The 14,803-nt window shown below is 46.8% G+C and overlaps 1 protein-coding gene across 1 annotated transcript in view; it reads right to left on the bottom strand.

Annotated features, from left to right (window-relative positions):
- flii (FLII actin remodeling protein) overlaps positions 1 to 14,803 on the bottom strand; it is a 113,173-nt gene that overhangs the window by 95,566 nt on the left and 2,804 nt on the right. Inside the window, 1 exon segment of the mRNA XM_065010891.1 lies at positions 10,232 to 10,342. Coding sequence (XP_064866963.1) covers positions 10,232 to 10,342 — 111 coding nt within the window.

Raw genomic sequence — 14,803 nt, forward strand, 5'->3', positions numbered from 1 at the left:
AATCAGGGCCATGTGGTCTATAGGTCTACTTCTATGTGTAATCAGGGCCATGTGGTCTATAGGTCTACTTCTATGTGTAATCAGGTAGTCTATAGGTCTACTTCTATGTGTAATCAGGTAGTCTATAGGTCTACTTCTATGTGTAATCAGGTAGTCTATAGGTCTACTTCTATGTGTAATCAGGGCCATGTGGTCTATAGGTCTACTTCTATGTGTAATCAGGGCCATGTAGTCTATAGGTCTACTTCTATGTGTAACCAGGTAGTCTATAGGTCTACTTCTATGTGTAACCAGGTAGTCTATAGGTCTACTTCTATGTGTAACCAGGGCCATGTGGTCTATAGGTCTACTTCTATGTGTAATCAGGGCCATGTGGTCTATAGGTCTACTTCTATGTGTAATCATGTGTAATCAGGGCCATGTGGTCTATAGGTCTACTTCTATGTGTAATCAGGGCCATGTGGTCTATAGGTCTACTTCTATGTGTAATCAGGGCCATGTGGTCTATAGGTCTACTTCCATGTGTAATCAGGGCCATGTGGTCTATAGGTCTACTTCTATGTGTAATCAGGGCCATGTGGTCTATAGGTCTACTTCTATGTGTAATCAGGTAGTCTATAGGTCTACTTCTATGTGTAATCAGGTAGTCTATAGGTCTACTTCTATGTGTAACCAGGTAGTCTATAGGTCTACTTCTATGTGTAATCAGGTAGTCAGGGCCATGTGGTCTAGGGTCTACTTCTATGTGTAATCAGGTAGTCTATAGGTCTACTTCTATGTGTAATCAGGTAGTCTATAGGTGTAAAGGTCTATAGGGGCCATGTGGTCTATAGGTCTACTTCTATGTGTAATCAGGGCCATGTGGTCTATAGGTCTACTTCTATGTGTAATCAGGGCCATGTGGTCTATAGGTCTACTTCTATGTGTAATCAGGGCCATGTGGTCTATAGGTCTACTTCCATGTGTAATCAGGGCCAGGTAGTCTATAGGTCTACTTCTATGTGTAATCAGGGCCATGTGGTCTATAGGTCTACTTCTATGTGTAATCAGGGCCATGTGGTCTATAGGTCTACTTCTATGTGTAACCAGGTAGTCTATAGGTCTACTTCTATGTGTAATCAGGGCCATGTAGTCTATAGGTCTACTGCCATGTGTCATCAGGTAGTCTATAGGTCTACTTCCATGTGTAATCAGGGCCAGGTGGTCTATAGGTCTACTTCCATGTGTAATCAGGTAGTCTATAGGTCTACTTCCATGTGTAATCAGGGCCAGGTGGTCTATAGGTCTACTTCCATGTGTAATCAGGTAGTCTATAGGTCTACTTCTATGTGTCATCAGGTAGTCTATAGGTCTACTTCCATGTGTAATCAGGTAGTCTATAGGTCTACTTCCATGTGTAATCAGGTAGTCTATAGGTCTACTTCCATGTGTAATCAGGGCCAGGTGGTCTATAGGTCTACTTCCATGTGTCATCAGGTAGTCTATAGGTCTACTTCTATGTGTCATCAGGTAGTCTATAGGTCTACTTCCATGTGTAATCAGGTAGTCTATAGGTCTACTTCCATGTGTAATCAGGTAGTCTATAGGTCTACTTCTATGTGTAATCAGGGCCATGTGGTCTATAGGTCTACTTCTATGTGTAATCAGGGCCATGTGGTCTATAGGTCTACTTCTATGTGTAATCAGGGCCATGTGGTCTATAGGTCTACTTCTATGTGTAATCAGGGCCAGGTGGTCTATAGGTCTACTTCTATGTGTAATCAGGTAGTCTATAGGTCTACTTCTATGTGTAATCAGGGCCATGTAGTCTATAGGTCTACTTCTATGTGTAACCAGGTAGTCTATAGGTCTACTTCTATGTGTAATCAGGGCCATGTGGTCTATAGGTCTACTTCTATGTGTAATCAGGGCCATGTGGTCTATAGGTCTACTTCTATGTGTAATCAGGGCCATGTGGTCTATAGGTCTACTTCTATGTGTAACCAGGTAGTCTATAGGTCTACTTCTATGTGTAATCAGGTAGTCTATAGGTCTACTTCTATGTGTAACCAGGTAGTCTATAGGTCTACTTCCATGTGTAATCAGGGCCATGTGGTCTATAGGTCTACTTCTATGTGTAACCAGGTAGTCTATAGGTCTACTTCTATGTGTAATCAGGGCCATGTGGTCTATAGGTCTACTTCTATGTGTAATCAGGGCCATGTGGTCTATAGGTCTACTTCTATGTGTAACCAGGTAGTCTATAGGTCTACTTCTATGTGTAATCAGGTAGTCTATAGGTCTACTTCTATGTGTAACCAGGTAGTCTATAGGTCTACTTCCATGTGTAATCAGGGCCAGGTGGTCTATAGGTCTACTTCCATGTGTAATCAGGTAGTATATAGGTCTACTTCCATGTGTAATCAGGGCCAGGTGGTCTATAGGTCTACTTCCATGTGTAATCAGGTAGTCTATAGGTCTACTTCTATGTGTCATCAGGTAGTCTATAGGTCTACTTCCATGTGTAATCAGGTAGTCTATAGGTCTACTTCCATGTGTAATCAGGTAGTCTATAGGTCTACTTCCATGTGTAATCAGGGCCAGGTGGTCTATAGGTCTACTTCCATGTGTCATCAGGTAGTCTATAGGTCTACTTCTATGTGTCATCAGGTAGTCTATAGGTCTACTTCCATGTGTAATCAGGTAGTCTATAGGTCTACTTCCATGTGTAATCAGGTAGTCTATAGGTCTACTTCTATGTGTAATCAGGGCCATGTGGTCTATAGGTCTACTTCTATGTGTAATCAGGGCCATGTGGTCTATAGGTCTACTTCTATGTGTAACCAGGTAGTCTATAGGTCTACTTCTATGTGTAACCAGGTAGTCTATAGGTCTACTTCTATGTGTAACCAGGGCCATGTGGTCTATAGGTCTACTTCTATGTGTAATCAGGGCCATGTGGTCTATAGGTCTACTTCTATGTGTAATCAGGGCCATGTGGTCTATAGGTCTACTTCTATGTGTAATCAGGGCCATGTGGTCTATAGGTCTACTTCTATGTGTAATCAGGGCCATGTGGTCTATAGGTCTACTTCCATGTGTAATCAGGGCCATGTGGTCTATAGGTCTACTTCCATGTGTAACCAGGGCCATGTGGTCTATAGGTCTACTTCTATGTGTAATCAGGGCCATGTGGTCTATAGGTCTACTTCTATGTGTAATCAGGGCCATGTGGTCTATAGGTCTACTTCTATGTGTAACCAGGTAGTCTATAGGTCTACTTCTATGTGTAATCAGGTAGTCTATAGGTCTACTTCTATGTGTAACCAGGTAGTCTATAGGTCTACTTCCATGTGTAATCAGGGCCATGTGGTCTATAGGTCTACTTCTATGTGTAACCAGGTAGTCTATAGGTCTACTTCTATGTGTAATCAGGGCCATGTGGTCTATAGGTCTACTTCTATGTGTAATCAGGGCCATGTGGTCTATAGGTCTACTTCTATGTGTAATCAGGGCCATGTGGTCTATAGGTCTACTTCTATGTGTAATCAGGGCCATGTGGTCTATAGGTCTACTTCCATGTGTAATCAGGGCCAGGTAGTCTATAGGTCTACTTCTATGTGTAATCAGGGCCATGTGGTCTATATGTCTACTTCTATGTGTAATCAGGGCCATGTGGTCTATAGGTCTACTTCTATGTGTAACCAGGTAGTCTATAGGTCTACTTCTATGTGTAATCAGGGCCATGTAGTCTATAGGTCTACTGCCATGTGTCATCAGGTAGTCTATAGGTCTACTTCCATGTGTAATCAGGGCCAGGTGGTCTATAGGTCTACTTCCATGTGTAATCAGGTAGTCTATAGGTCTACTTCTATGTGTCATCAGGTAGTCTATAGGTCTACTTCCATGTGTAATCAGGTAGTCTATAGGTCTACTTCCATGTGTAATCAGGTAGTCTATAGGTCTACTTCACCATGTGTAATCAGGGCCAGGTGGTCTATAGGTCTACTTCCATGTGTCATCAGGTAGTCTATAGGTCTACTTCTATGTGTCATCAGGTAGTCTATAGGTCTACTTCCATGTGTAATCAGGTAGTCTATAGGTCTACTTCCATGTGTAATCAGGTAGTCTATAGGTCTACTTCTATGTGTAATCAGGGCCATGTGGTCTATAGGTCTACTTCTATGTGTAATCAGGGCCATGTGGTCTATAGGTCTACTTCTATGTGTAATCAGGGCCATGTGGTCTATAGGTCTACTTCTATGTGTAATCAGGGCCAGGTGGTCTATAGGTCTACTTCTATGTGTAATCAGGTAGTCTATAGGTCTACTTCTATGTGTAATCAGGGCCATGTAGTCTATAGGTCTACTTCTATGTGTAACCAGGTAGTCTATAGGTCTACTTCTATGTGTAATCAGGGCCATGTGGTCTATAGGTCTACTTCTATGTGTAATCAGGGCCATGTGGTCTATAGGTCTACTTCTATGTGTAATCAGGGCCATGTGGTCTATAGGTCTACTTCTATGTGTAATCAGGGCCATGTGGTCTATAGGTCTACTTCCATGTGTAATCAGGGCCAGGTAGTCTATAGGTCTACTTCTATGTGTAATCAGGGCCATGTGGTCTATAGGTCTACTTCTATGTGTAATCAGGGCCATGTGGTCTATAGGTCTACTTCTATGTGTAATCAGGTAGTCTATAGGTCTACTTCTATGTGTAATCAGGGCCAGGTGGTCTATAGGTCTACTTCCATGTGTAATCAGGTAGTCTATAGGTCTACTTCTATGTGTAATCAGGTAGTCTATAGGTCTACTTCCATGTGTAATCAGGTAGTCTATAGGTCTACTTCCATGTGTAATCAGGTAGTCTATAGGTCTACTTCCATGTGTAATCAGGTAGTCTATAGGTCTACTTCCATGTGTAATCAGGGCCAGGTGGTCTATAGGTCTACTTCCATGTGTCATCAGGTAGTCTATAGGTCTACTTCTATGTGTCATCAGGTAGTCTATAGGTCTACTTCCATGTGTAATCAGGTAGTCTATAGGTCTACTTCCATGTGTAATCAGGTAGTCTATAGGTCTACTTCCATGTGTAATCAGGGCCATGTAGTCTATAGGTCTACTGCCATGTGTCATCAGGTAGTCTATAGGTCTACTTCTATGTGTAATCAGGTAGTCTATAGGTCTACTTCCATGTGTAATCAGGGCCATGTGGTCTATAGGTCTACTTCTATGTGTAATCAGGTAGTCTATAGGTCTACTTCTATGTGTAATCAGGGCCATGTGGTCTATAGGTCTACTTCCATGTGTAATCAGGTAGTCTATAGGTCTACTTCTATGTGTAACCAGGTAGTAAATAGGTCTACTTCCATGTGTAATCAGGTAGTCTATAGGTCTACTTCTATGTGTAATCATGTAGTCTATAGGTCTACTTCCATGTGTAATCAGGTAGTTTATAGGTCTACTTCCATGTGTAATCAGGTAGTCTATAGGTCTACTTCTATGTGTAATCAGGGCCAGGTAGTCTATAGGTCTACTTCTATGTGTAACCAGGTAGTCTATAGGTCTACTTCTATGTGTCATCAGGTAGTCTATAAGTCTACTTCTATGTGTAATCAGGTAGTCTATAGGTCTACTTCCATGTGTAATCAGGTAGTCTATAGGTCTACTTCTATGTGTAATCAGGTAGTCTATAGGTCTACTTCTATGTGTAATCAGGTAGTCTATAGGTCTACTTCTATGTGTAATCAGGTAGTCTATAGGTCTACTTCTATGTGTAATCAGGTAGTCTATAGGTCTACTTCCATGTGTAATCAGGTAGTCTATAGGTCTACTTCTATGTGTAATCAGGTAGTCTATAGGTCTACTTCCATGTGTAATCTGGGCCATGTGGTCTATAGGTCTACTTCTATGTGTAATCTGGGCCATGTGGTCTATAGGTCTACTTCTATGTGTAATCTGGGCCATGTGGTCTATAGGTCTACTTCTATGTGTAATCTGGGCCATGTGGTCTATAGATCTACTTCCATGTGTAATCAGGGCCATGTGGTCTATAGGTCTACTTCCATGTGTAATCAGGGCCATGTGGTCTATAGGTCTACTTCCATGTGTAATCAGGGCCATGTGGTCTATAGATCTACTTCCATGTGTAATCAGGGCCATGTGGTCTATAGGTCTACTTCCATGTGTAATCAGGGCCATGTGGTCTATAGGTCTACTTCTATGTGTAATCAGGGCCAGGTGGTCTATAGATCTACTCCCATGTGTAATCAGGGCCAGGTAGTCTATAGGTCTACTTCCATGTGTAATCAGGGCCATGTGGTCTATAGGTCTACTTCCATGTGTAATCAGGGCCATGTGGTCTATAGGTCTACTTCCATGTGTAATCAGGGCCATGTGGTCTATAGGTCTACTTCCATGTGTAATCAGGGCCATGTGGTCTATAGGTCTACTTCTATGTGTAATCAGGGCCATGTGGTCCATAGGTCTACTTCCATGTGTAATCAGGTAGTCTATAGGTCTACTTCCATGTGTAATCAGGGCCAGGTAGTCTATAGGTCTACTTCTATGTGTAATCAGGGCCATGTGGTCCATAGGTCTACTTCCATGTGTAATCAGGTAGTCTATAGGTCTACTTCCATGTGTAATCAGGTAGTCTATAGGTCTACTTCCATGTGTAATCAGGTAGTCTATAGGTCTACTTCCATGTGTAATCAGGTAGTCTATAGGTCTACTTCCATGTGTCATCAGGTAGTCTATAGACCTACTTCCATGTGTAATCAGGTAGTCTATAGACCTACTTCTATGTGTAATCAGGGCCAGGTAGTCTATAGGTCTACTTCTATGTGTAATCAGGTAGTCTATAGGTCTACTTCTATGTGTAATCAGGGCCAGGTAGTCTATAGGTCTACTTCTATGTGTAATCAGGGCCAGGTAGTCTATAGGTCTACTTCTATGTGTAATCAGGTAGTCTATAGGTCTACTTCCATGTGTAATCAGGTAGTCTATAGGTCTACTTCTATGTGTAATCAGGTAGTCTATAGGTCTACTTCCATGTGTAATCAGGTAGTCTATAGGTCTACTTCTATGTGTAATCAGGGCCAGGTAGTCTATAGGTCTACTTCCATGTGTAATCAGGTAGTCTATAGGTCTACTTCCATGTGTAATCAGGTAGTCTATAGGTCTACTTCTATGTGTCATCAGGTAGTCTATAGGTCTACTTCTATGTGTCATCAGGGCCAGGTAGTCTATAGGTCTACTTCTATGTGTCATCAGGGCCAGGTAGTCTATAGGTCTACTTCTATGTGTAATCAGGTAGTCTATAGGTCTACTTCTATGTGTCATCAGGTAGTCTATAGGTCTACTTCTATGTGTTATCAGGGCCAGGTAGTCTATAGGTCTACTTCTATGTGTAATCAGGTAGTCTATAGGTCTACTTCTATGTGTCATCAGGGCCAGGTAGTCTATAGGTCTACTTCGATGTGTAATCAGGTAGTCTAAATGGGGTCGGCTCTACACATCAGTCTGAACTCACCAGTTCCTGTAATGGACTAAATGGGGTCGGCCCTACACATCAGTCTGTACTCACCAGTTCCTGTAGTGGACTAAATGGGGTCGGCCCTACACGTCAGTCTGTACTCACCAGTTCCTGTAGTGGACTAAATGGGGTCGGCCCTACACATCAGTCTGAACTCACCAGTTCCTGTAGTGGACTAAATGGGGTCGACACCAGTCTGTACTCACCAGTTCCTGTAGTGGACTAAATGGGGTCGGCCCTACACATCAGTCTGTACTCACCAGTTCCTGTAGTGGACTAAATGGGGTCGGCCCTACACGTCAGTCTGTACTCACCAGTTCCTGTAGTGGACTAAAAGGGGTCGGCATCACAGTCTGTACTCACCAGTTCCTGTAGTGGACTAAATGGGGTCGGCCCTACACATCAGTCTGTACTCACCAGTTCCTGTAATGGACTAAATGGGGTCGACACATCACAGTCTGTACTCACCAGTTCCTGTAGTGGACTAAATGGGGTCGGCCCTACACATCAGTCTGTACTCACCAGTTCCTGTAGTGGACTAAATGGGGTCGGCCCTACACATCAGTCTGTACTCACCAGTTCCTGTAGTGGACTAAATGGGGTCGGCCCTACACATCACAGTCTGTACTCACCAGTTCCTGTAGTGGACTAAATGAGGTCGGCTCTACACATCAGTCTGTACTCACCAGTTCCTGTAGTGGACCAAATGGGGTCGGCCCTACACATCAGTCTGTACTCACCAGTTCCTGTAGTGGACCAAATGGGGTCGGCCCTACACACCACAGTCTGTACTCACCAGTTCCTGTAGTGGACTAAATGGGGTCGGCCCTACACATCAGTCTGAACTCACCAGTTCCTGTAGTGGACTAAATGGGGTCGACACCACAGTCTGTACTCACCAGTTCCTGTAGTGGACTAAATGGGGTCGGCCCTACACATCAGTCTGTACTCACCAGTTCCTGTAGTGGACTAAATGAGGTCGACACCACAGTCTGTACTCACCAGTTCCTGTAGTGGACTAAATGGGGTCGGCCCTACACATCAGTCTGTACTCACCAGTTCCTGTAGTGGACTAAATGGGGTCGGCCCTACACATCAGTCTGTACTCACCAGTTCCTGTAGTGGACTAAATGGGGTCGGCCCTACACATCAGTCTGTACTCACCAGTTCCTGTAGTGGACTAAATGGGGTCGGCCCTACACATCAGTCTGTACTCACCAGTTCCTGTAGTGGACTAAATGGGGTCGGCCCTACACATCACAGTCTGTACTCACCAGTTCCTGTAGTGGACTAAATGAGGTCGGCTCTACACATCAGTCTGTACTCACCAGTTCCTGTAGTGGACTAAATGGGGTCGGCCCTACACACCACAGTCTGTACTCACCAGTTCCTGTAGTGGACTAAATGGGGTCGGCCCTACACATCAGTCTGAACTCACCAGTTCCTGTAGTGGACTAAATGGGGTCGGCCCTACACATCAGTCTGAACTCACCAGTTCCTGTAGTGGACTAAATGGGGTCGACACCACAGTCTGTACTCACCAGTTCCTGTAGTGGACTAAATGGGGTCGGCCCTACACATCAGTCTGTACTCACCAGTTCCTGTAGTGGACTAAATGGGGTCGACACCACAGTCTGTACTCACCAGTTCCTGTAGTGGACTAAATGGGGTCGGCCCTACACATCAGTCTGTACTCACCAGTTCCTGTAGTGGACTAAATGAGGTCGACACCACAGTCTGTACTCACCAGTTCCTGTAGTGGACTAAATGGGGTCGGCCCTACACATCAGTCTGTACTCACCAGTTCCTGTAGTGGACTAAATGGGGTCGGCCCTACACACCACAGTCTGTACTCACCAGTTCCTGTAGTGGACTAAATGGGGTCGGCCCTACACACCACAGTCTGTACTCACCAGTTCCTGTAGTGGACTAAATGAGGTCGACACCACAGTCTGTACTCACCAGTTCCTGTAGTGGACTAAATGGGGTCGGCCCTATACATCAGTCTGTACTCACCAGTTGCTGTAGTGGACTAAATGGGGTCGGCCCTACACACCACAGTCTGTACTCACCAGTTCCTGTAGTGGACTAAATGAGGTCGACACCACAGTCTGTACTCACCAGTTCCTGTAGTGGACTAAATGGGGTCGACACCACAGTCTGTACTCACCAGTTCCTGTAGTGGACTAAATGGGGTCGGCCCTACACATCAGTCTGTACTCACCAGTTCCTGTAGTGGACTAAATGGGGTCGGCCCTACACATCAGTCTGAACTCACCAGTTCCTGTAGTGGACTAAATGGGGTCGGCCCTACACATCACAGTCTGTACTCACCAGTTCCTGTAGTGGACTAAATGGGGTCGGCCCTACACACCAGTCTGTACTCACCAGTTCCTGTAGTGGACTAAATGGGGTCGGCCCTACACATCAGTCTGTACTCACCAGTTCCTGTAGTGGACCAAATGGGGTCGGCCCTACACACATCAGTCTGTACTCACCAGTTCCTGTAGTGGACTAAATGGGGTCGGCCCTACACATCAGTCTGTACTCACCAGTTCCTGTAGTGGACTAAATGGGGTCGGCCCTACACACCAGTCTGTACTCACCAGTTCCTGTAGTGGACTAAATGGGGTCGGCCCTACACATCAGTCTGTACTCACCAGTTCCTGTAGTGGACCAAATGGGGTCGGCCCTACACACATCAGTCTGTACTCACCAGTTTCTGCAGTGCAGCCACCTCCTCTGGCAGATAACACAGGCCGGTCCTGTTGAGTTTCAGCCATCTCAGACTGCTCATAGACTTCACATGCTCAGGGAAGTAACCTCCCTGGGGGGCGAGGGAGGGAGAGAGACTGTTGATTTCACTTTTGTATATTATCTACCTCACTTTCTTTGGCAATGTTAACATGTTTCCCATGCCAATAAAACCCCTTGAATTGAATCGAGAGGAAGAGCGAGAGAGGGGAAGAGGAAGAGCGAGGGGAAGAGGAAGAGAGCGAGAGAGGGAAAGAGGAAGGGCGAGAGCGGGGAAGGGCGAGAGAGGGGAAGGGGAAGAGAGCGAGAGAGGGGAAGAGGAAGAGAGCGAGAGAGGGGAAGAGGAAGAGAGCGAGAGAGGGGAAGAGGAAGAGAGCGAAAGAGGGGAAGAGGAAGAGAGCGAGAGAGGGGAAGAGGAAGAGAGCGAGAGAGGGGAAGAGGAAGAGAGCGAGAGAGGGGAAGAGGAAGAGAGCGAGAGAGGGGAAGAGGAAGAGAGCGAGAGGGGGGAAGAGGAAGAGAGCGAGAAAGAGGAAGAGAGCGAGAAAGAGGAAGAGAGCGAGAAAGAGGAAGAGAGCGAGAGGGGGAAGAGGAAGAGAGCGAGAGGGGGAAGAGGAAGAGAGCGAGAGGGGAAGAGGAAGAGAGCGAGAGAGGGGAAGAGGAAGAGAGCGAGAGGGGGAAGAGGAAGAGAGAGAGAGAGAGGGGGAAGAGGAAGAGAGCGAGAGAGGGGAAGAGGAAGAGAGCGAGAGAGGGGAAGAGGAAGAGAGCGAGAGAGGGAAGAGGAAGAGAGCGAGAGAGGGGAAGAGGAAGAGAGCGAGAGAGGGGAAGAGGAAGAGAGCGAGAGGGGGAAGAGGAAGAGAGCGAGAAAGAGGAAGAGAGCGAGAGGGGGGAGAGAGCGAGAAAGAGGAAGAGAGAGGGAAGAGAGCGAGAGGGAAGAGAGGAGAGAGAGAAGAGAGAGAGGGGGAAGAGGAAGAGAGCGAGAGGGGGAAGAGGAAGAGAGCGAGAGAGAAGAGGGAAGAGGAAGAGAGCGAGAGAGGGGAAGAGAAGAGAGCGAGAGAGGGAAGAGGAAGAGAGCGAGAGAGGGGAAGAGGAAGAGAGCGAGAGAGGGGAAGAGGAAGAGAGCGAGAGAGGGAAGAGGAAGAGAGCGAGAGGGAGGAAGAGGAAGAGAGCGAGAGAGGGGAAGAGGAAGAGAGCGAGAGAGGGGAAGAGGAAGAGAGCGAGAGAGGGGAAGAGGAAGAGAGCGAGAGAGGGGAAGAGGAAGAGACGAGAGAGGGGAAGAGGAAGAGACGAGAGAGGGGAAGAGGAAGAGAGCGAGAGAGGGGAAGAGGAAGAGAGCGAGAGAGGGGAAGAGGAAGAGAGCGAGAGAGGGGAAGAGGAAGAGAGCGAGAGAGGGGAAGAGGAAGAGAGCGAGAGAGGGGAAGAGGAAGAGAGCGAGAGAGGGAAGAGGAAGAGAGCGAGAGAGGGGAAGAGGAAGAGAGAAGAAGAGAGGGGAAGAGGAAGAGAGCGAGAGAGGGGAAGAGGAAGAGAGCGAGAGAGGGGAAGAGGAAGAGAGCGAGAGAGGGGAAGAGGAAGAGAGCGAGAGAGGGGAAGAGGAAGAGAGCGAGAGAGGGAAGAGGAAGAGAGCGAGAGAGGGGAAGAGGAAGAGAGCGAGAGAGGGGAAGAGGAAGAGAGCAGAGAGGGGAAGAGGAAGAGAGCGAGAGAGGGAAGAGGAAGAGAGCGAGAGAGGGGAAGAGGAAGAGAGCGAGAGAGGGGAAGAGGAAGAGAGCGAGACAGGGGAAGAGGAAGAGAGCGAGAGAGAGCGAGAGAGGGGAAGAGGAAGAGAGCGAGAGAGGGGAAGAGGAAGAGAGCGAGAGAGGGGAAGAGGAAGAGAGCGAGAGAGAGGGGAAGAGGAAGAGAGCGAGAGAGGGGAAGAGGAAGAGAGCGAGAGAGGGGAAGAGGAAGAGAGCGAGAGAGGGGAAGAGGAAGAGAGCGAGAGAGGGGAAGAGGAAGAGAGCGAGAGAGGGGAAGAGGAAGAGAGCGAGAGAGGGGAAGAGGAAGAGAGCGAGAGAGGGGAAGAGGAAGAGAGCGAGAGAGGGGAAGAGGAAGAGAGCGAGAGAGAGGGGAAGAGGAAGAGAACGAGAGAGGGGAAGAGAGCGAGAACGAGAGAGGGGAAGAGAACGAGAGAGGGGAAGAGAACGAGAGAGGGGAAGAGAGCGAGAACGAGAGAGGGGAAGAGAGCGAGAACGAGAGAGGGGAAGAGAGCGAGAACGAGAGAGGGGAAGAGAGCGAGAACGAGAGAGGGGAAGAGAGCGAGAACGAGAGAGGGGAAGAGAGCGAGAACGAGAGAGAGCGAGAGAGGGGAAGAGAGCGAGAACGAGAGAGAGCGAGAGAGGGGAAGAGAGCGAAAGGAAGAGAGGGGAAGAGAGAAACACAGACAGGGTTAGGGGCCAACACACTACAGTGCTAGCCTGTCCCAGATGTGTTTGTGCTCTTGCTAACCCCACTGCTGTCATTGTCAACACTAGGTCTATGTCAGGTTAACAACAGACTGGGACTCAACACTAGGTCTATGTCAGGTTAACAACAAGCTGGGACTGAACACTAGGTTTATGTCAGGTTATCAACAGACTGGGACTCAACACTAGGTCTATGTCAGGTTAACAACAGATCTGGGACTCAACACTAGGTCTACGTCAGGTTAACAACAGACTGGGACTCAACACTAGGTCTATGTCAGGTTATCAACAGGCCAGACAGACTGGGACTGAACACTAGGTCTATGTCAGGTTAACAACAGATCTGGGACTCAACACTAGGTCTACGTCAGGTTAACAACAGACTGGGACTCAACACTAGGTCTATGTCAGGTTAACAACAGACTGGGACTCAACACTAGGTCTATGTCAGGTTATCAACAGGCTGGGACTCAACACTAGGTCTATGTCAGGTTAACAACAGCACAGACTGGGACTCAACACTAGGTCTATGTCAGGTTAACAACAGACTGGGACTGAACACTAGGTCTATGTCAGGTTAACAACAGATCTGGTCCTCAACACTAGGTCTACGTCAGGTTAACAACAGACTGGTCCTCAACACTAGGTCTATGTCAGGTTAACAACAGACTGGGACTCAACACTAGGTCTATGTCAGGTTATCAACAGACTGGGACTCAACACTAGGTCTATGTCAGGTTAACAACAGCACAGACTGGGACTCAACACTAGGTCTATGTCAGGTTAACAACAGACTGGGACTCAACACTAGGTCTATGTCAGGTTAACAACAGACTGGGACTCAACACTAGGTCTATGTCAGGTTAACAACAGACTGGGACTCAACACTAGGTCTATGTCAGGTTAACAACAGACTGGGACTCAACACTAGGTCTATGTCAGGTTATCAACAGACTGGGACTCAACACTAGGTCTATGTCAGGTTATCAACAGACTGGGACTCAACACTAGGTCTATGTCAGGTTATCAACAGATCTGGGACTCAACACTAGGTCAGGTTATCAACAGATCTGGGACTCAACACTAGGTCAGGTTATCAACAGACTGGGACTCAACACTAGGTCTATGTCAGGTTATCAACAGACTGGGACTCAACACTAGGTCTACGTCAGGTTATCAACAGACTGGGACTCAACACTAGGTCTACGTCAGGTTAACAACAGACTGGGACTCAACACTAGGTCTACGTCAGGTTAACAACAGACTGGGACTCAACACTAGGTCAGGTTATCAACAGACTGGGACTCAACACTAGGCCTACGTCAGGTTAACAACAGATCTGGGACTCAACACTAGGTCTATGTCAGGTTAATAAGAGACTGGGACTCAACACTAGGTCTACGTCAGATTAACAACAGACTGGGACTCAACACTAGGTCTATGTCAGGTTATCAACAGCACAGATCTGGGACTCAACACTAGGTCTACGTCAGGTTATCAACAGACTGGGACTCAACACTAGGTCTACGTCAGGTTATCAACAGACTGGGACTCAACACTAGGTCTACGTCAGGTTATCAACAGACTGGGACTCAACACAGGTCTACAGATCAACAGACTGGGACTAAAACACTAAAGAGTCAGCAGAACCAACAGACTGGGTTGAACACAGGATCTGGGTCAGGTAAACCCAAAGACTGGGACAGAACCACTAGGTCTACGTCTGGTTATCAACAGCACAGATCTGGGACAGACTAAACCCTAAAGATCTGGGACAGACTAAACCCTAAAGTCAGCAGAACCACTACAACTACCTCACAGTATTGGTTGGGACTAAACACTAGGTCAGGTTAACAACAGCACAGATCTGGGACAGACTAAACCCTAAAGAGTCAGCAGAACCACTACGTCTGGTTAACAACAGATCTGGGACAGACTAAACCCTAAAGAGTCAGCAGAACCACTACGTCTGGTTATCAACAGGCCAGATCTGGGACAGACTAAACCCTAAAGAGTCAGCAGAACCACTACGTCTGGTTATCAACAGATCTGGGACAGACTAAACCCTAAAGAGTCAGCAGAACCACTACGTCTGGTTATCA

The sequence above is a fragment of the Oncorhynchus nerka genome, linkage group LG26, assembly GCF_034236695.1.
Source record: "Oncorhynchus nerka isolate Pitt River linkage group LG26, Oner_Uvic_2.0, whole genome shotgun sequence".
In the NCBI taxonomy this organism is placed as follows: Eukaryota; Metazoa; Chordata; class Actinopteri; order Salmoniformes; family Salmonidae; genus Oncorhynchus; species Oncorhynchus nerka.